At 43.1% G+C, this 21,167-nt stretch overlaps 1 protein-coding gene across 2 annotated transcripts in view; it reads left to right on the top strand.

Annotated features, from left to right (window-relative positions):
• IGF1R (insulin like growth factor 1 receptor) overlaps positions 1-21,167 on the top strand; it is a 169,322-nt gene that overhangs the window by 107,981 nt on the left and 40,174 nt on the right. For both annotated transcript variants that reach the window (XM_074549195.1, XM_074549194.1), the window contains exons 3-4: positions 18,085-18,397; positions 20,864-21,009. In XM_074549195.1, coding sequence (XP_074405296.1) covers positions 18,085-18,397; positions 20,864-21,009 — 459 coding nt within the window. The remainder of the gene's footprint in view (positions 1-18,084; positions 18,398-20,863; positions 21,010-21,167) is intronic.

Genomic DNA, 21,167 nt, shown 5'->3' on the forward strand with positions numbered 1-21,167 from the left:
AGATGTGAATGACTGATAAGTAAAGACTTATTGTAAGGAGCTTAAAAATGAAGGAGTAATCCGAGAGCGGCTACAACGCGCAGGAATTCGGGATGTGTCACTTGTGGCTGTGCTGAAATCTCTATTGCAGCTCTTCTTTTTATATCCTTTGTCCTTTGAAATACCTCACTGCTAGGGTTGGGCTCTTATTTATTTATTTCTTCCGCTCGGCAGCTGCAGTGCTCAGGCTGGGAGGCTGAGATGCTCACAATGCGCTGCCTGCTGCCAAGAAAGGAGGTATTTGCATTCATTTTCACTTTCTTATTCTGAATACAGAAAACAAATAACCCTCCCATGGTCCTACTGAGTCCTGCCTCCCCTGAAATGTAAATACATGTGCAGACACATGGTTTGGAGGATTTAGAGGGGGTGTGGTACCATCCACCAGCCAGGTAATAGGAGTGTCTGGATTCAGTGAACAAAGAAGTCTTACAGTAATCCAGAATAGCCATTAAAAAAAAGTGTGAAAAATATCAGTAATATGTTTCATAGCAGTTATTTAAGAGATTTGAAGCCTGATACTTTATTCACGTTATTTTTTCTGAATTATTTTCTTTTTTTCTCAAAATTGCAAGTTCTTCATACTGATCCTGTCAGGAGTAGTCTGTGCTCAAAAGAAGCAAATTATTCCCGTTTTTTACTCTTTGAGTAATTCTGACAACGATGCAAGGAGGAGAGATGAGACATTTGTTTGAAGTAGTGAGCAGTGCAGCTTTTGAGGTGCAGAGCTGGGTGTTGGAGTGACTCCCATATGGATTGGGGGCGTTCAGGATACGTGTGGGAGGCCGTGCCGTGCCTCTCGCTCCCTCTCACTGCCAGTCTTACGAGTGGGAAACAAATGGGATCACAACCTTTCTGAATGTGGAGCTTGGGATGTGCTGACTGGATTATGAAGGCAGCAATTTAACTAAAGGGACATAATTTAGGTGCTGAGGCTCGGAGAAGCCCAGAGATTGAAACTCCAGATTTTTGTATCGTGATATATTGACTAAAACAGATATAAAAAATAATCCTATTGGCATGACATTTGTTTTTGTGTGTCTGCTCAGGTTTTCACAAGCCTCTTGTTATGATTCAGAGCACAGCATAGAAATCCACTGTGCCATCTTTTTTTAATGCATTATATGATCCATAATGTGTTTCTTTTGTGGTGAAACCCCACAGCCTCAGCATGAAGAGTGCACATGTGTATTTGTTTAATTCAACATGTTTTCATCTCTCAATACTGGAAATAGGACATTTTAGTTCTCCAGTCACCACTGCAGCAAACCAGTGCATTGTGTGCAGTTTGTGTTTAGTTCTTCTTTTCCACCTGAAACATCAGAGTGAAAAATCAGAGGGCTAAAGAGGAAAACCCAGTCTGCTGCTGGTACTTGTTTGGAAATATCAAATAACCTCCAGTGTGAGGTTTTTATCTCACTGTCTTTGTGGTGAGAGTGGTAGAGAAAAGGCGCGTGAAAGGCTGTGACAGTGTAGCCTGTAGCAGCTTTGCAGATTGATTCAGATGTTCCATTCAGAGCAGAGATTTGATACCCAGTAATGAAATCAAACAGCTTAAAATCATCTTCTATTGATTTTCATGAAGAGAAATCTATACCTGCACAATCTCACTGAGGTTACCATAAGCTCTGCCTTTAAATTTTTCTTTGTTTTTGTGCATGTGAGCTTTGAAAAGAGCTTTTATTCTGCGCTTTGGATGGCGGCTGCTCCTGCTTCCCTTGGCTGTGAAGCCTGAGGAGCTGGTGCTGGGCTGGGCAGGGAGGTTTTACCGGGTCCTGTGGGGCAGCTCCTCATGGTGCTGCTCCAGACTCACAAACAAACCATCACATGGGAGGACAGACAGACAGACGGACCGACAGCCGGGCATCATCCACGCTGCGCTTCCCCGCCGAGCTGCGGCTCCTTTCAATGGTTTGGAATCGGTGCTCAATGAAACAACACAAGGCGCTTTTTCCCCCCCCTTCCCTTCTTTTCCTGTTTGTTTGGTAGTGTTTTGTTTTTTGGTTTTTTTTTTTGGTTTTGTTTTTTTTTTTTTGGTCGCTTTTCGGTTATGGGATTTAGGATGCACAAAGACTCATTGAACCTGTAAGAAGCCTCTCTAATGCAGGTGTTTGCAGTGCAGGCTGATCTTTGGTGACAAAAATACACTAACACGAGCAAGCACCATGCACTTACTGTGTGTGAGAAGTGAGAGATACAAAGAGATGATGTGAGAAGGTGTACAGATGCAGATAAAATAATGATCATACTTGAGGATTTAAAAACTTTGTTCTATGCATTTTTTCCCCTCTTTAACCAATAGAGTTTTTATTAGAAATGGATTTTTCTGCTATGTAATGACTTAGATCCACAGTGTACCCGGTGGAAACCACAGCACTCTGGGATGTGACACGGTTCTTTGGACAGGTCTGCTGAGCCTTGATTTGGAATGATTAGACTTGAAAAGCATTTAGCTCTAAATGTGACTGTAGCTCAATTATTGAGTCTTTTGATTGGCAGCATGCACATTGTACATGAGTAGGATGCTGTCCATGAAACCATGTACACTGCAGGACTACTAAGAAAATAACTTGGATCATGAGATTAGACTTAAGAGCTGCTGAATACTTCTTAGTTGTGATCTTCATCCTTAGATACGGGGGCTCAGCTGTAATTTGTTGGATGTGTGTCAACATTGTTGTTTCATCAAGGTAACCCTGATTTAAATCAACAAAAACTGCATTCACATGTGCAGCTTTGTAACTTCTGGTTCTTGATAGAGTTCCCAGTAGGCTGTATGGACATTTGTGGAGTTCCAGGTTGATGAGGATACTTTTTTAATGCTTTGTGTGTAATAGCTCATGAGGTTGCATTTTTAGTAGTCTGGATAGGAGCAAGGCTTGAGGAGTGATTTAAGAGCTTAAGGAAGAGGCTGCAGAGTGTGCAAGCTCTGGAAGGATAATTTAGGCTAACAGGGGAGCAGGGGAAAGCTAATGTAGAGCAGGAGATGGCAGAGGGAGCAGGATCCTGTGTTCATCTGGCCAGGGTTGAGAAAGACGTGAGCAAAGCCGTGCACTGCTGTGCAGGTGAGGTGAAATCTGAGGGAATGAGAAGCTGGCCAAAGGGGCTTGTGGCCTTGTACAGTTTCTTTTAAGTGCAACTTGGTAGATTCCAAACTGCATTTAAAAAGATTTTGGTTTCCACAGACATTGCTGTTAAGTTATTTGTTCTGAGCCTATTTGGGTTTTGTTACCCAATGCACCAACAGCCACAGAATGCTTTTTAAATTGTCTTTTCTCAAAGACAGCGCTCAGGAACACATTGACCTGGTAATGTCATTTTCTAAATGATAATTTTTAAGGCAGACGCATTTGTTAATCTTAAAAAAGGCAGTTTGGAGCAATCTCCCAGGTTCAGATGCAGATGGTTTGGACCGTGTCCCAAGCAGTGCAGCTGTGGGCAGCTCATGGAGACTCCAGGTTCCATCTTTGTGCCGTGGGTGAAATCCTGTCACAGCCCCACTGGTGTGTTGTTAAATCCAGCTGTGGCTGCAGGGTACTGGGGCTGTTGGTGGCTGAGAAAATCCAGCTGTGGTTGACATTGGTTGTGTAGTGGAGGTTCCATCAAACATTGACAGTCAAGGGGGAGCCAGAGGTAAGAAGATGGGAGTTTTGTGTGGCTGAGCTCTGTCCATGTGTGTCTGTCCCTCAATGGAAGAAGCCACCATCTCTCTCCAGTGAGCAGGAAAATAATTAGATTAACTTCTCTCGAGTGACAAATTTGGCAGTGTTATATCTTAAAAACAATTATTGGCATGAAGTTAATTCAAAGACATTTAATGATGTAAGCGTGTAAATTTTCCCAGGTGGCACCATCTGCATATGTGATTAAAAAGCCCAGAATGACAAAATAAAGAAAAAAAATGTATTTTAAAATGTAAAATTAATTTGTAAAGCCATTTGGCTTATTAATTAGAAAACCTTCAAAAAAATCACAAAGTCCTTGAGTTCAGATATCTAAGATAGAAACCTTTGGAGGAGACACTTGGTGCACATTTTCTTACAAGAATCCCAAGATTCTGCTTTACATTCTTTACCCTGCTGTATTTTATAATGAGCCTTTCAGCTGAATTTTACTGTGATGTGGTGCTGGCTTGTCTGGATCAAATAAGCCCTGTGAGGAGCAGCTGAGGGAGCTGGGGGTGTTCAGCCTGGATAAGAGGAGGCTCAGGAGCGGCCTTATCGCTCTCTGCGCCTCCCTGGCACGAGGGAGTCGGACTCTTGTCCCAGGCAAGCAGCACCAGGACCAGAGAAATGGCATCAGGCTGTGCCAGGAGAGGTTCAGGTTGCACACCAGGAAGAATTTTTTCACTGAGACACTGGTCAGGCATTGGAATGGGCTGCCAAGGACGTGGTGGAGTCCTTATCCCTGAGGCGACTGGACATGGCATTCAGTGCTCTGGTTTAGTGGACAAAGGTGGGCCAAACGTTGGATTTGATGATCTTGGATGTCCTTTCCAACCTTTATTTTTTGTGATACTGTGATCTGTCATGTGTTACTGTAAAGCCTTTGTGATACTGTGATCTGTCATGTGTTACTGTAAAGCCTTTGGCTCAATACTCTTTGGTCAGACAAGCCTCACTGCTTGCTGAAGATGTTGCCATTTGTTGTCATCCCTTAAAGCCTTCAGAATCTTCACCAGAGTGTCTTTGTGTTTGTCTCAAAAGATCCAAGTTGGATATTGAAAGGTATTTAACATTTTAGACTAGGCTGGTGTCCACTGTTAGAGTGAAATATGTGAGTTTTTGTGGCTACTGACATATTCACTAGTATAATTTCTTACAAGTAGTCCCAAAGCAAGCTGATTTCAAAAATAATTTTTAAAAGATCACTTGGTCTTTTCTCTATTATGTGCTAACAGCCTGACAAGAAAATACCTGAGCCCCAGGTCCTCTGAATAGCGTTCAGTAGTTGTGTGCTGAAGTCTGTAATTCAGGACTGGTTGCATTTTAAAAGAAAGTTATTATGGTCATGTAGACGTAGTGTCAGAGGCTTTTGCATATCAAGGCAAACAGCTTCTTCTGTTCCTAAATCTTCTGCCTTTTGCTGTAACATGGTGTAACTATTTTTTTTTTAATTGCATTTATCCCTCCAAACTCTGCATCAAAACCAGCCACTTGATTAGATTTCATACTTTGTAAAGCATTTTGAGAACTGCTGATTAAAAAGCACTGTATGAATGTGAAGTATGTATTTTTCTGTTACTAAGCATTCATTGAGTTTAATTTGTGGGAACCAAGGCCAAGAAGCTGATGCTGGTAGGAACAAGCTCTTTAAAACCTGGGAAAGGGAGGCAGAAGCTTTGTCAGATGAACTGTTGGTCCAAAAGCACTGCCCAGGAGAGGTATAAATGGATTAAAAGTTTGCCATGTGGTGAGGAGGGAGTAATAAGAGTTTGGAGATGTTCTGTAGCAGTTAATCCTGCAGCAGCAGCGTGGCCACCAGTGGATGCTGCATCCTTGGGGATGATCTCTGGGAAGCTGCTTTGCTGTCTGCCATCACTTTAACGAGCCATGGTGCCTGCATAAAGTGCATCAAACGAATCTGAGAAATATCTCAGCTGAAATATGCATTAGGCTGGCCCAACCCCTTAATTTTTCCCCACGTCATTCCTAATTCATAAAAACAAACCATAGAACAGCCTTGAACTTTGTGCAAAAATCTGTTGCTCTGTAATTTGCAATTTAAATGATACTTCTGTATTTGACTGCAGGCAAGATCAGCTATTCTATTCCCATCCAATTTAATGCTTTTAGTTTTGGGTGTGTGCGTGGGACATCCTGGAATACTAATTATTTTTCCCCCTCCCTGTTTCTTGTTGCAGAGCCATCAACAAGCAGGATCTACTGTTTTTGGTAGTTCCCTTTCATTGTTTTTCAGTGAAGGTTCTGTCTGCAAATTTGGATTTGTCTGGGATTTGTTTGTTTTTTAACCAGTGTGATTTAAGCAGTGTGTTCTGGCTAGTGTTTGCATAATTTACAGAAAACTTAATGGGTATGGAAGTTGTGGTTCGTATAACTGCACAAAAAGCAGGGCCTGCCCTTCTTGAAATATAGACAGATCTATTTGTTGTTTTATGTTGCAGTTGTAAACATTGGAAGAGAAATACCATTTCTAATGATGGAATAGGAAAGTGGTTCTCAAATTAAGTGATGGCAACACAGCCCTGTCCCCCTCCAGCTGGCCAAAACCAGCCACTGGTGCCTTTTATAGTGAGCACCAGCTGGACCAGAGGTGCTACATAACTGTCACAGCATTTCTCAGCATCAGCATTAAATGTTTGTGGGGGTGATATGGTATTGATATCTGCAGCATGGCCAGAAATATTTTGTTCTTGGTCTGCTTTGTGTTCTGTAAATATACAGCTGGAGAATGTAGGGAATGGCATGGCTGGTGTGTGCAGAATAGATCAGTGCAAGGAGGAGGATGTACCTCTGAATGGTAAAAACCCAGTGCGGCATCATGAGGAGGTGGAAAATGGGAAGTGTGGAGGTGCTTTCACCCCTTTGACCTCTATAACCAAAGATATCTGCAGTTATTGGCTCAGGGAGACCTGTAACTGGAAGAAAAGGTAATTGCAGTCTTGTTACTATGGTATTATTGAGAAATAAAGCTTAGAATTCAATAAATTTTCCATTTGTAGGTGTTTGTGGGTGTCCTATAAATCCAATCATTTGTGGGTAAACGAGGTTGTGGAAAGTTTCATGGTCTGTCTGAAGTCTGCATGTTCTGCATGAAGAACCTGTAAATACTGATATTGCTGAATTGCAGACCTTGTTTGTTTTGGGAACCTGGGTTTTCTCCTGTAACTAATACTAGCCCTCTGCAGAATTAATGAAATCCTTAGTGGAATTTTAACATTAAAAGAGAGTTTCTAAAACCTCTAGAAAAGGGTCTGTCAAATCATCACATGTTGGGGAAAAACATCATTGCTGTACTTCAGCATAAATATTTTTTTTAAGTATGTAAATTAAAAAAAATAAAACGATAATACTAAGTTTTGCTCTATTTAGTTCTCCAGAAATCTTTTCATGATTTTACTCAGTGGTTTAGATGGATGAAAACATAATCCATATTTAAATCCTTTCCTCAAAGTGTAGTGAACTTTAGCTCCTTTGATAAATTTAGATAATTTTTCTTCTTGCTAAGCTGGAGGAGTGTTTAATAGCTCTTAAAAGTTTGTCTTGTGTGGCAAGTGATGGAAAACAATTCCACCAGTGGAATTGCTGTAGAGCTGGGGAGAGGTACAGCTCATGCTTTCTCTTTGAACATCTGACTCACCAGAGCTGCCTCTTAATCCTGACAGCTTTATTGCAAAGCAAAGAGAGCGGCTGAATAAATTCAGGGGGGAAAAGCTGCAGCACCACTGCCTACCCACAGCACAGACAGTGACCCTGGCACTACAGGGAGGGAGGGCCAGGCGTTCTTGGCTTGCCTTCTAGGAGCATTTGGGAGCTGTCACTCTCTCTCAGCTACAGTGTTCTAAGGGAACATTTATTTTCCTAGGGGAGAACGTTCTCAGTTCAGTTACACAGAGCTGTCCATGTTCACCACTTCTTTTCTGGTAATGTTTTATTTGAGCTTTAAACTTTATAAGTGTAGTCCAGATCTTGCCTTGTTTTTGTATGGGAAGCATTTAGACCCCCTGATAAATTCTTCTGAACTTGGTTTTCAGCAAAACCTCTTAGGAAGACTTGTGGGTTTCTTGCTTTTTGTGGGTTTTTTATAGCTCTGGTACTCTAATGAATCAGTGAAGCCTAGAATGTCCAGGGTTGGAAGGGACCTTAAGCTCATCTAATCCCAAACCCACTGCCTTGGGCAGGGACAATTTCCATTAGACCAGTTTTTATCCATCCTGGCCTTGTGGTGAATCCACCTCCATGAGTGTTAGACCCTAATCCTAACCACCACCAACATATTTTGTATTTTGAAAAATATCTGTAGCTATTTTCCCTCTGATTTTTGGATAAATATTTGTTTATATGGAGCATATACAGTAGCTGTGAATTAAAAAAAGTATGTGCCCCTCAGGTGCCTGGCATGAGTTAAAAATGCATCATGAGGCACCTCTGCAATGACAGAATCTCAGATTTCCTGCTGGGATTTCTGCACTAGCAAAGTGTTCTCTTTCTGTCCAAAAGATGGGATATGATTGCAGGAGACTAGAGTGGATGGGGGTTCATATGTCACCCAGCCCTCATTTGTATGTAATCCAGTTTTTCCCTTATTTTGCTGCATTCAGATACCTGATAGAGTCTCTTTCTCTGCCAGCCACTGGAGGTCTGTAGTGGGCCAGCATCACTGAACACACCATGCTCCCGGGAGTGTTCTGGGTAAAATTTGAGGGTTTTGCCTCCTTTGGATTTTGAGGGGCCGGTGATCCTGTCAGGCTTGGATTTGCCTGGTGCCTGTGGTGTCTGTGCTGTGGTGACCCAGGAGCTGCTCAGTGCAGTCACTGGGGTGAGTGTGAGGAATCCCAGAGGGGTTGTGCTGCAGACAGAGCATCGATCCCAGCGCGGTGCCAGCCTGGCGTGTCACTGCCCAGACGTGGCCTCTAATACCAGCTTCAAGATGAGCTGCCAAAACCACAGTGCTCCAGGCCTCTCCCTCTGAGTTGGGCCAATGCTCGAACGAAACAGCCCCCAGCTTGTTCCTCCGGGACACAGGCCTGCCTTGTTAGGAAATCGGTGAAGTTTGGGAACCCACAATACCTCACATAGCTCTGTGTACAGTAATGGAGGGTGGAAATAGGGCCATAGGCATGAGCAACCAGACGAGGTATAAATATAGAATACTCTCTCAATTCCAGTTTCGTTAGTCATGGGAGGACAGTGAGAGTTTTATAAACTTATAAGGAATATACAAACAGTTCTGAATTTAAAATAACTCTGTATAATTTTTTTAGTGTGTGAAAAGAATATTCTTTTTTGAGAGCATCCTTGTAAGTATCTGCTATACACAGAGCGTAAGGATGTGCGTATTTATATGTTCATGTGAATGTGACTTGAGATGACAAAAAAAGGTACCGGAGAAGAAAAGCGTAGCTCAAACGTGCCAAACTCGAGCAAAAACAGAGTGGGAAGCAGCGTGCTTCCCACTTTGTGCCAGTATCAAAAACATGAATCCCCTCTTTTTCTTTAATAAGTGCTGTGTGATGCCGTCTCCAGCTTCGGAGCAGCCAGGCAGTGTCTCTGAGCTGGCTTTGCTGCAGCCTGGAGCCCCTGTCAGATCCAGGGATCCAGCTCACCTTGGCTGTCCTTCCTACAAATAAATAAATAAACCTCCGGTACTCCCTAATCTGATCACAAATCCTTACTGCAGGGAAGGATTTAGCGAGTCCCAAGCAATGCCATGGTTATTTTTCCCCAGTCATGCTAGCAGGAATTCCTCAAAAGCATGTGGAAGTGTCTCTGCAGAGAGCTCGGGCGCGGCAGTGCGAGCTGTGAGCGCGGCTGTGCGCGCCGTTTGTCCCGTGAGTGCATCCCTGTGCCTGCGCTTTCTGGGGGATGTCACAGGCAAACAGTTTATTTGTCAAGCTGTTGGGAGAACCGAAATAGTTCAGTCTCACAACGGAGGAGGTTTTTAAAGATAGTGAGCTGAGCGCAGGCAGGATGACACTGTCATCCCTCACTTGGGTTAGCAGGAAGCACTGAGCGCTCCCAGCTGCTGCTGTTCCATCCGTGCTCCTTGCTGACCCAAGGCACTTTTTCCCTTTTTCCCAGTGCCTTCTGACTCAGGTGTTTGAGTCCTTTGGCTTGAGCTGCCTGAGGATTCAGAGCTGCTGATCTTGCAGCATTTCACTTTGGATTTGTCATGTCCAGTGCCACAGTGGACTGGGAGCATCCTTGCACTTCCCAAAGCAGGTTCTGCAGCCCAGCTCCAACTTCTCTGCGCACACGGAGCTGGTCAGGAGCCCCTCAGCAAACAGGCAACTGTCGCAGCAGTTCTGTTTGCAGATCAAACCATGGAGGATGGAGTTGAAAGTTTAGATCCAGATAGTTCAGGACGATTTGCAGATTATTAAAGCAATTTGCATCAAGTCTGAAAAGATAACATTTTCCCATTTCCCTCTGAGACGCTTCCATCCATGGTTGTGGTGTGAGAAGGAAGTAATTCTAATGCACTTTAAAGTCAGCTGTATCCTTCCCACTGTCAATGTTGCCTGAAAATTTGTTAAAATGCATTAAGAAATGGATTCATGCACGATCTTCCTGTCTGCTTTTAGGTCTTAGAAATTCTGGAACTTTCTGTATTCCCTCTGCGTTTATAATAGAGGAAGTTTTAGAATGAAAAATATATTCCATGGTTATTAAAGCCAAGGAAAGAGCTCACCCTTTAGTTGTTGTGGATCTCTAGAGCACAATCTTCAGCTACTGTCAGATTTGCTTACACTCTTGTACTTCTGGAAATCCTGAAGGAAATACTTTATTTGATCGTTTTAGCATAATTGCCTTAATATTGTTTGGAGCTTTGTTGGCTGTTGTTAGCAGGGTGCCTTTCACTTGCAATGTACAAATATCATAAGTGATGTCATACTCGCAGATTTAGTAGTTTTTTATTTAAAACAAATGCACCAGGTGTCTCTGATAACTTTGCAAACCATCAGCATTCTTGCAGCTTGTTTTGCCCTTCCAGTATCATCCTGCTCTTTTCTCAGGCTCCTGAACATCTGGATCTTAATCCTGGTTTTAGTGGCTTCTCTCACCGACAGGTGAACAGCTTGAAAAATCTTGCTCTGTAGTAAAGCAGTTTGAATGTTTTTGGTTTTTCTGACTTTTTCCTTGAATTTGCATCTTTCTAATATTTAGAACTCGACAGGTATTGTTATTTGGAATCATCGTCCGAGTTGGAGATGAACAAAAACTTTCTAGGTTTGCCCCACTGTGTGTGTTATGAACAGTTTTCCTGAAGAAGCTGTTTTTTCCCTTTAATTTTAGTGTAATTAGCCTTTGGCTGGAGCAGTGTTGATTCAGCCTCCAAGACGAACATTCTGTTTCGTTGCTGGTGCCAGAATGGTTAAGCTCTTGATGGGTGTAAGGCATGAAAGCAAAAGGGCATTCCTGAAATGGAGCAGGAGCTGAATCCCTCCGAAGCAGTGACTCTTGTTTGCCCTGGATTAAACTGCCGTCATCCTTCGGCATTAAGAGAACTACATAATTTAGGCCAGTGTGATAATGTTATCAGCCTGTCTTCCTCCTTTAGAATAAATCTGGAATGTGAATAGTAGTCCTCCTCCAGCTGGGCTTTTGCCAGGAGATGGCTGACCAGCACTCCTTGCTTGCAGTATATTAATTAAATCCTGTAAAGCTTATTGCCTTACACTTGCAGCATTTGGAAGACGGGCAGATTAAATCTAGCTTTAAGCAAGAACAAGTAAAACCCCAATATATCGCTCGTAATCTGCAGCAAAAAGAAAAATAATTTGCCTTAGAGCTGTTCCTCATCAGCACTTTGCTTTCCTTATCTGTTACTGCAGAGGTCAGGAACTTGAGTTGTCCCTTTAGGAATGTGGACAAATCTGTGACAGTGAGTGGTGGGGGATGGCAGTGGATGGGGAGCAGCTTTCACCACCACAGGGGGACCCTCATGTTCCTGCCTTCATCCCACTCTGGTCAACGTTACTGTTGTGATTTGTGTCTTCCAGTGGGAAATTTCCTTGTGCGTAGGGGAAATGTTTCTGGAACAGTGCAGTACTGATGGTAGAACATTCCCAGCCAGTTTGTTTACCCAGTGTTGAAGATAGAGTACAACTGGCCCCAGGTCCCCAGAGATGGTTGTGTATCTGCCTCCGTGGGGTTTGTTTATGTGCTGAATTCATACTGGCGTGGAAGGGACTAAATGGACTTGTTTTTTTCCTCATTCTCCTGAGTGCCAGCTGCAATGATGCCAGTCTGGGCAACACAAACTGTTTTGAAAGAGAATGCAATTTGTGCTGCCTGGGTTTGTCAATAACTTGTGTTTGTTTGCACCTTCCCTACGCATTTGGGAGCAGACACGCAGTACCTGTGCTGTCCATGGGTTCCTGTTGACTGTGGGATAAGGTGGTTGTTTTCTTCACTCAGGTTTCCATTTGCTCTCATTTTAGTGTGATGGGAGTTCCTGTAAGGCTGCTGGAGCATTTAGCAGGGTTGATTGCTTCATTTGCAGAAAGCTGAAGGGATGAGGGAGTTTTGCGGTGCCAAAGAGTGTCCCCAAGTCCTCAGCTCTGAGCAAAACGGATCTGGCACACATGTTGTTTTGTATCACAGCTGGGAAGCCTGGAAGCTGTTTTGGTATAACTTCTATGGTAAGGAATGAGTGAGAGGTGGCCAAAAGAGAGATGTGTGGGGTCATCAGACTCCAGTGTATCCAACTGGAATATGCTCTTTGAATGATGAACATTTCCTCTCTGCTTTATAAACCTCATTGCGTCTGGTGGAATCTAAGAGTTTCCAGGTGCTGGATGGTTCTGGACCTTCCTCTCCTAACCTGTCTCCCACTCCTTTCTTCCACTTCCTTTGCTCCAGAATCATCTGCAGGTTCCATCTACTGCCTCCATCCAAGCAGTTGGCTCCAGCTGCTGCACAACTGGCTGTGCATTGTTTTTCACCTGTAAAATCCTGAGGAGGGGAATGCAGGAACAGATTCCTTGATCAATCTTTCATATGATTAAAAAATTGTGCAGTTAGTGGGCTGATATCAGGCTGGGCAAGTCCACTGAGGTTATTTTGAGGTTCTGGATGCTTCATCACACCCACTCCTTCATGCAGGGATAAAGGCATATACAGCATCTGTGACAAACAAAAATACCAAGAAGCAAGAGACCAGAAAGCTTTATGTGGAGGCTGACCAGGTGTAATGGGAAGAAAATAATTCCCTGAACAACTTCAGAATAATTCCAGGATCCTTGGGAAGGTCCCAGGGATAAAAATGGGTTGGTAGTGACTAGGATTTAAACATGGAAACACATGACTGATCTCACTCAGACATAGCTTGTGGGCCATACACTTCATGCTCTCTTGGTGTAAGTTTGTATATATCCAAGTATTTTGATGGTGGGCATGACTCTACATACTGGAGGTTTAAAAGGAGGAGATGATCTCTTTCAGGTCCTGGATCAGTGCTGGGTTGAACTGAACTTTTGACATCTGGCAGCTAATGTCAAAAACTGCCAGACTTTGTGCCTTAACTGTTAGAAAGTGGTTCAACATGGCAGCATTTTTGCCTGCAGGATTTTCACTAGATATGAGATAATTAGTTTTAGAGATGGGGGAACAGAAAAGAGAAAAACTACACCATTGTTGATAAGCTGCTAATGGTTATTTCTGTGGTAATATAAAGATTTACACAGCTGCTCTGAGTGGCCTCTTCAGTGCCTTGGAGATGACTTTTACCCATATTTCTGTGATCAGAACATGCTACTGCATGTGTTTAATATGTGTATTTCCTTTTATTCTGTACTTTTTGATTCCAGCCCTGACCATGAATCACTGGAACTGGATTTTCTGAGTAATGTCTCTCCAGTCTCTCTATTCTCACAGAATATTGGGCAGAAGAAATCAGGTCTTGTATAGGCTGTTGGAGCATTTAAAGTCAGCTGTTTGAAAGGCCGTACCAAAGTTTAGTCCATTAAAATGCAATATTTTTTAAATCCTGTCATGTAGAAGGATTAACATTCCAAAAGTGACTGTATTTTTCTGTCTTTGTGGATAAATTTAGCCAGCTAATTTTTTTCAGTAGTTGGCTAGGAGAACACACTCCCTTCCTCCTCTGGTTTCTGCTCAAAACGAGGTGCTTTTTTCCCCCCTATTTTTTTTTTCCTGAAACATTATTTTATCTGAAGGATGCTCTAAAAAACCCAAAAAGAGTATACCAAAAAAAAGAAAAAAAAACAAACCCAAAGAAAGATCAAATATCTTTTTACAAGGAGAGAAAGAATCTTTAAAAAATATTTATCCCACACTTGGCAACCTTTTGCTCGCCCGCATGTGACTGGCGCGGTGCCATCCTTGGCCGAGGCCGGCGCCTCTGCTTGCCAGGAGTCTTCCTCCTCTGGCTGCGTTTTCACTCCCTGTGACTGATTGTTTATTCACCTGATTTTTCTGCCCCAGCATCGCTGAAGTCATGGCGTCCTGGAGATGATAAGAACACTCTGTCTGCCCAAAGCCAGCGATAGCCGTGGTGTCAGCGCGGGGCGTTCGCGGCGAGCCCTGGCGGGGCGCACGCTCCGCAGAGCGGGCAGGGATGAGATGTCAGACAAACCTACAGCCACCTCCTCAGCCTCAGCCTGGCCAAAAGGGAACTCTTGTAAATACAGGCAGATGATTTGTTGCTTGGTTTTTAAATTTAATTTTTTTTCTTCTCGCCAGAGCTGTGTTTGAGGATTTCCAAACGTTGCTTTGTGTTTGCAGTTCTGGTTTAGCGTCTTGGGGGTTTTAATTGAGGATAATGAGTCTCTGAGTCAGATTCTCTTGGGGCTCCTTGTGTTTCTAAGATGTTTCTTGCATTTAGTTTTAAGGTGTCCCCTTGATGTATGTCAGGTCTGAATCTGGTTTGCTCAGTAAACAGGCATCTTGGGATGAAAAATTTTGCCTTTTTTTTCTTTTTTATCAGTGATCATAGTATCTTAATAGTATTTGGAAAATATTTGTTGGCAGGGAAAACTCATTTGAAGAAATCAGAGAGAAGGTGAAATATGGATGGACAGTGAAAGTTCTGTTGTTGTTTTTGCTCTGGGAAATTGAATTTGTGGCTGTTGATAGTCTTGTACTGTCTTTCTCTGAAGAGCTGACGCCTCTTTCACTCCCTAAATGTAAATGGATGCTGGTCTAGTCAGTCCTCTGTAATCTCTTTATTAAAGTACTTAAGGGTCTGCCCTTCTCCACATCTTGCTTTGACTTCCTCCTCCCATGGCTGCCCTCCAAGGTCTCTGAAATTTTCCATTATTTTGGTATCTCCATGTGATGACAATTAAGCATTTTTTGCCCTTGGGCTTGTCAGCAAGGATTTGTTCAGGGGATTTTTTTTTTTTTTTTTTTTTTTGTATTCGTCATCAGCCTTCATGTTCTGAGGCACTGTTGTACCTGGCTGATAAGTTCTGTCCCCAGATGTCAGCCCGCTGTTTGCTCCTGTTTGTGTCTCTAATGTTCCTGCAGAATAAAGTCAACAAGTTGCTGAGTGTATTGCAGGGCACTTTTTTGGCCGGAGTATTTGGAACCTGTGTTTTACACATTTTGGTGCAAATCTTGGAGCCCAAGGAGCACAGTTTGGGAGGATGGGGGGAGGATAGATGGGTCTGGACTGTGAGGTCAGCCAGTGTTGTTTAGTAAGGATTTTAGAACAGGGATATCTGAGGGAGCTGCGTGTAAGGCAGATAAGGCTTTTTTGTTGTTGATAATGTGTCCTACACACACACACAGAAGTTCTTGTTCTGCCTCTTCAAAGAAACAGGATACCCGTATTGTCTCCAGGCTGAAAACTCTGCCAACGTTAGCAAGAACAAGCAGAAAATAGGACTGAGGAAAAGGAGAGGCTGCTGAGCTTTTAAAAAATTATCTTTATAAAGTTTTCAAGAGTTCACGTTAAAGTGATTAAAATATTACTATAGTTTGAAAACCTGTTTCACTGATTGCCTTTTTCATGTGAACTTGTGTATCCTTCTGTGTTCCAATTTATATTTCCATAGACCAGAGTCAGCAGATTTAGCAGGAGATGCAGGGAATCCTATTTTTATAGCAGACTGCTCATGAATGGCAGAGGCATTAAGGGAATACAGGAGTCTTTCCCAGGAATGAAATAAACTTAATCTATGTTTATCCCAATACTTAGTACAGCAGTGTTTGTTTTCCAGCAAATTGTTCAGATGAAAACAAAGAAATCATGTATTTAATCAATACATCCAGTAATGAACTTTGTGGAGGCATGGGGTGGGGTGTGTGTGTTTTTTTTAGTAGGGCTTTGAACTGGAAATGTAGCTACCACATGAAATCTGAGTTCTGGCACCCACTCAGCACAGCAGTCCATCTGCTAGCAAGACACACTGATTTATTTTTTTTATTTAATCCCTTAGTAGTGCCAGATGCAAGTCCTGTGTACCTTAAGGTGAAACACAATTTGTGATGCCTTACTAAGGTGGCATCTGGGCAGATTTCTTTTACACTGGTGCAGATTTCAGTCAAAAAGAGAATACACACCTGCACATGTGTTTTATTTTGGTATATGGGTTTGGTGTATATGGTTTGTTTCCTTTTCAAGAGAAAAAATCATCCAGCATCTTCAGACAGTGAATTATTTAGCAGTGATTGCCTCTGCATTCCTGCTCTCTGTAGTCTTACAGGCTCTGCAAAAATTTTCTTAATTTGGTTTTCATGTGATAGGATACTTGTGGTACCTGAGCAGGTACAAGCAGTGCTCATGGTTCCACCTTCTTGTTCTCAGTCTCCTTCCTCTATCTATTTCAAAACAAGGTGATGAAAATTAATCAGAGTCAATACAGAATCATTCTGACAAGAAATGCAGTATTCTTCGAAGGCATTTTGACAAGTCGTTTTCAAGGTGGGCACTACTTAAAGCTGTCAGAAAATGGCTCTTTATTATCAAAAGTCAGTGTAAGATGTCAACATCCTGGATCCAGAGCTCTGAGCAGTGGGGGTTTTTGTGAGTTTTGGTTTGTTTTTGTGGGGGAATTGTTGTTGCTGTTATTACTATTATTATTATTGCTTAATAGCAGTCTTGAGCATTTTGTCCTGTGTCGAGATGGTGGAGTTCTGCTGAATGGGACTGTAAAAACTGGAGAGCCTGGACTTTATGGGAAGAGGAGGGCATTAAAATTTTAGGGTGTTTAGTCCTGCATTAAAACAACACCGTAGCTGCAAACTGAGAAATAAATCACAATGAAGAACTTGTGTGGAGTTTCATCAGCTGCTTCAGTGGTCATTTTGGGATTCTCTGCTTGAGAATCATTCCTGATTCTCTGCTTTCTGCTGAAATCATTCATTTTAAATGTCTGTGTTGCTTCGCTTGGATCTCTCTGTAGTGGCACCACCAAAATCCAGTTTTCTGCTGTTGTTACTGATGCAGTGTTTTAGCTGAGTTAGAAAGTGGCAAACAGCTACTTAATGCAAACCAGATTTGCTATCTGTGAGTTTCCATAGCCTCTGGCACATGGCTCGTGTGGCTAAAAGGCCATAGAGTGCTGTAATCAAAATGCTGTTGTTACATAAATATAATGCTGCCACTTCTTTTGATCTAGCAGTGGTGAGCTCGGCTGCTGAGGATTCTGCTCTTTGTTCGTGTCTTCCAAGCTGAAATGCTTTCACATAAAACAAATGTCTCCATAAATTTGCACCCCCTTTTTTTTTCCCCCTCCCTTTCATATTTTGTTCTGTGAACCCAGAATTTGAGGATAAGGCAGAATTCTGTTATGCTCTTCAGGGGAAAATAGTAGCTCCATAATTCCTTGGTATTTGATGTGGATGATGATTTGATACTTTATTAAACCGCATTTTGCACACATAAGCAACATTGGGATGCTGCACTGGGGTCAGCCCAACCATGTGTGCTGCACAGAGCAGTGCTTTCTTCTACAAGTGTAATTAAGTTGTTTTGAAGGAAGTTTGTTTTCTTGCCAATAAAAAACCAATTTGAAGTACAGATAGGAAAGGCAAGAAATGCTTAGAAAGACAATAAGTCAGCATGCCAAAAAAAAAATTGTCCATAATACTAGGGCTATGGAAAAGGTTCCAGTACTGCCTGTTTCCATTATCCTTATGTTGATCTTGCTTTCAGCAGTTTTCTTTATTACTTACTTGGTTCATGTCATAAATTTGATCTGAGAAAAAGATACTTTCAGGCAACTAAAGCCGAAAAAACCAGACTTTTTTTACAGTAGTGGGTTTGGTTTCGTTTCAGAGATGCTCCAGAGTGCAGGGAATGACTTACCATGGAGCTGCACAGAGCAGAGTTCCTTCTCTAGTGCCCCCCACCCCGACAGGTGATGCTCACACTGCCTTGCTTTGTGTCCTGCAGTGTGCCCCAGCTCGTGCGGGAAGCGAGCCTGCACAGACCAAAACGAGTGCTGCCACCCCGAGTGCCTGGGGAGCTGCACGGCGCCCGACAACAACACGGCGTGCGTGGCCTGCCGCAACTACTACTACGAGGGCGTGTGCCTGCCCACCTGCCCCCCCAACACCTACAAGTTCGAGGGCTGGCGCTGCGTCACCAGGGAGTTCTGCTCCAAGGTCCCCGCCACGGACGCCAGCGAGTATGAGAGGTTTGTGATTCACAACGACGAGTGCATGGCCGAGTGTCCCTCGGGCTTCATCCGCAACGGGAGCCAAAGGTAACGCAGCTTCTGCCTGCTCGTCCTCTCTGGGTTTGCCGCTCCCTCTTCAGGGCGGCTGGGGGTGTAAATTACTCGGGGTAGGAGCGAGGAATTTCAGTGGGGGATTACGCAGCTCCCTGATAAAAGCTGACTTACACCTTTCCACCACCTGATGGGTGTGTGTTGTCCTGTGCAGCCTCCGTGGGCTCAGGTTTTCAAAGGGCTGGAGGAGGTCATGCCATGCAGAACCAGGGCTCCAAGTAGAGAGTAACAAGGCCAAAGTGAAGCCCAAGGTTGGAGATGGCTGATGACCATTATCACACAGAACAAACCATAGGAGTTACCTTGCCTTGCATATTATTTGCTTTATGTGTGCCTGCATTTTAGACATGAGTATTCTTCAGTGTATTTAATTTAATTTCCCTTTTTTCACTATTTCCAGGAGATAACAATGGTGTTTTAGAAGGAAGTGATCATGTAGATGGTGACAAAAATAATGCAGCAGCCAACAGTATCACACAGAATAATTTCTTGTGTCACTCTCCTCCTGTTTCTTAATTGGAGCGATGTTTGCTTGTGATTTTTGTCATTTCCAGTGGTTTAACCAAGCAGCCTTCATTGCCTACTGTCCCTTGGAAATCACGGACTTTCAGTAAAGGATAGTCAGTGTTCTAGAATTTGTAGTGCTTCAGTATTATGCTAAAAGGTGTCTTTGTAGGCTGCTGTGTTTTCTGGAAAGGTGATTGTGGTGATGCAGCAGTTGTGTGTCTCCGTGTGCGTGTCATCCATCTGTTCCAGGCAGTCTCCAGTTGGCATTTGGATACAAGCAACTTAACACAGCCTTTGCCCAAATCCAGATATTCACCTGAGAAATGCAGCTTTTGTTATCTCCTGGAGCTTGTAGTAGCAGCTGTTTGAGCCGCTTACGCTGGAGTGCGTGGCCGTCCTCTCTTATCTCGGTGTTGTGCTCTCTGCAGAGATTGAAAGGAGCTGTAACTCAAGGCTAGTGAATGTTCTGTTCCCCAGAGGTGCTGTTAACAAATAGTTGCAAATGGAAAGCATTTCCAGCATTCTTTGTACATTTAGTTGAATCTTCTTTCTTGTGTCTGCCGCTTTTAGTGGTTTGTGGCATGTTAAAGAGCAGGATTTTGAAATAGGAGCTTACTACTTAGAAAAGGAGCTTCTTTCTGTTATGGTTTATGCATGGCAAACTGTTATCAATTTACATGTTTCTTTAAGCCTCTGAGGAAAGTGGGTTCACTTTCTTTTTAAAAAAATAAATAGTAAGCCTCTGTCCATCAGTGTTGTCAGCAGAAGCCTTTGTCTTTGGAGCTGTATATGGGTTTTTTAAATTTTTATTTTTTCTCTCTAAAGTGATACTAGGATGTAAGTAATTGTGATATACGAAGTGAAATGCTAGAATAAATTGGAAAATAAAAATTACCTTCAGTGAGGAAAGACATTTACTAGGAAGAGTGATCAGAGGGCCTGTGTTGTGCACACATGGAGTGTCCAACTTTGAGATGAATACGTAGGAAAAAACCATGGAGCATTTAAAAAGCTCCTGCAGCCAAAGGCTGGTCTGCCCTGAGTTCTTGTTGCTTGAGTTTGGCTGCTGAAAATGCTTCTGAGTGCCTGTAAGTATAAGGAGAAATGAGGCTGTGTTTCAGTGTTGCCTCCCAGCTTCTGGCAGTCTGGTTTCTCCGTGTTTGGGGATGTGTGTTTCTTGACGTTCCCATCTGTATCACCCATTTTGAACCTGCTTAGACTTCTGGCCTTCCTCTCCCAATGTCTGTTGCCAATTAGTTGTCCTTGCATCAAGACACAATCTTCTGTTTCCTTAAACTTGCTGCCTTAATGCCTCTTAAGCTGTAAGGAGTAGTGACTAATTGACTGCTCACTTTCTCCACATTCCTCCTGACTGTGTGTCCCCACAGTTGTCTTTCTGAGTTAAATGGCCAGGAGCATGGAATTCCTAGTGCAGAGCTTTAAATATTGGTTTATGGACATGGACACAGACAACTTCATAAGAATGTGAGCAGTATTTTCCCATCTCCAGTTCTTGGCTGGCCTGTTTTGTGAGGTTGGCCTGGATTAGCATGAAACCTCCCTGCACTCTGAGGCTGCCTTTGTAAAGGGAAGGGAGGGGTTCCTGGGAATAATTCAGTTGTAGTAAATGCACAGTTGTAAGGGCGCTTACACTTCAGGTTTTACCTGAAGTGCCTTTGACTTTGGAAGGACCCCAGAGCCTTCCAGCGGCTGGCAGACCATGGGTATGGGTCACTGTATGAGGTACAATGCTCCACCTTCTCTGGAGTGCAGCAGGCAAGAGTATCCTGAACAAGCATGACAGCTTTCATTCTGGCCTGGAGGACTTGTCAAAGCTTTAGAGGGAAAAAACTTCCAAAATCCTACTCAGAGCAGTCTGTGGACTCAGAGTTGTATATCACTGTTAATTTTCTCTGTCTTCCTCTTTCCTCACAGCATGTTCTGCAGCCCTTGTGAGGGGCCTTGCCCCAAAATTTGTGAGGATGGGAAAACAAAGACCATTGACTCAGTCACATCAGCACAAATGTTGCAGGGATGCACAATTCTCAAGGGAAATCTGCTGATCAACATCCGCCGTGGCAGTAAGTGATCGCCCTTCTCTCGGAACCCTGATAAGGCTGCTTTTCACATTTTTCCTTCTGTCGTCAGCGTGATGATAAGAACATTAAAAACTCAGCAAGCTGTTTGCTTTCCAGGCCCAGAGCAGTGCTCGTGTTTGATTTGGCCCTCTGCAGCTCCT

This window comes from Zonotrichia albicollis, chromosome 11 (assembly GCF_047830755.1).
Source record: "Zonotrichia albicollis isolate bZonAlb1 chromosome 11, bZonAlb1.hap1, whole genome shotgun sequence".
Lineage (NCBI taxonomy): Eukaryota > Metazoa > Chordata > Aves > Passeriformes > Passerellidae > Zonotrichia > Zonotrichia albicollis.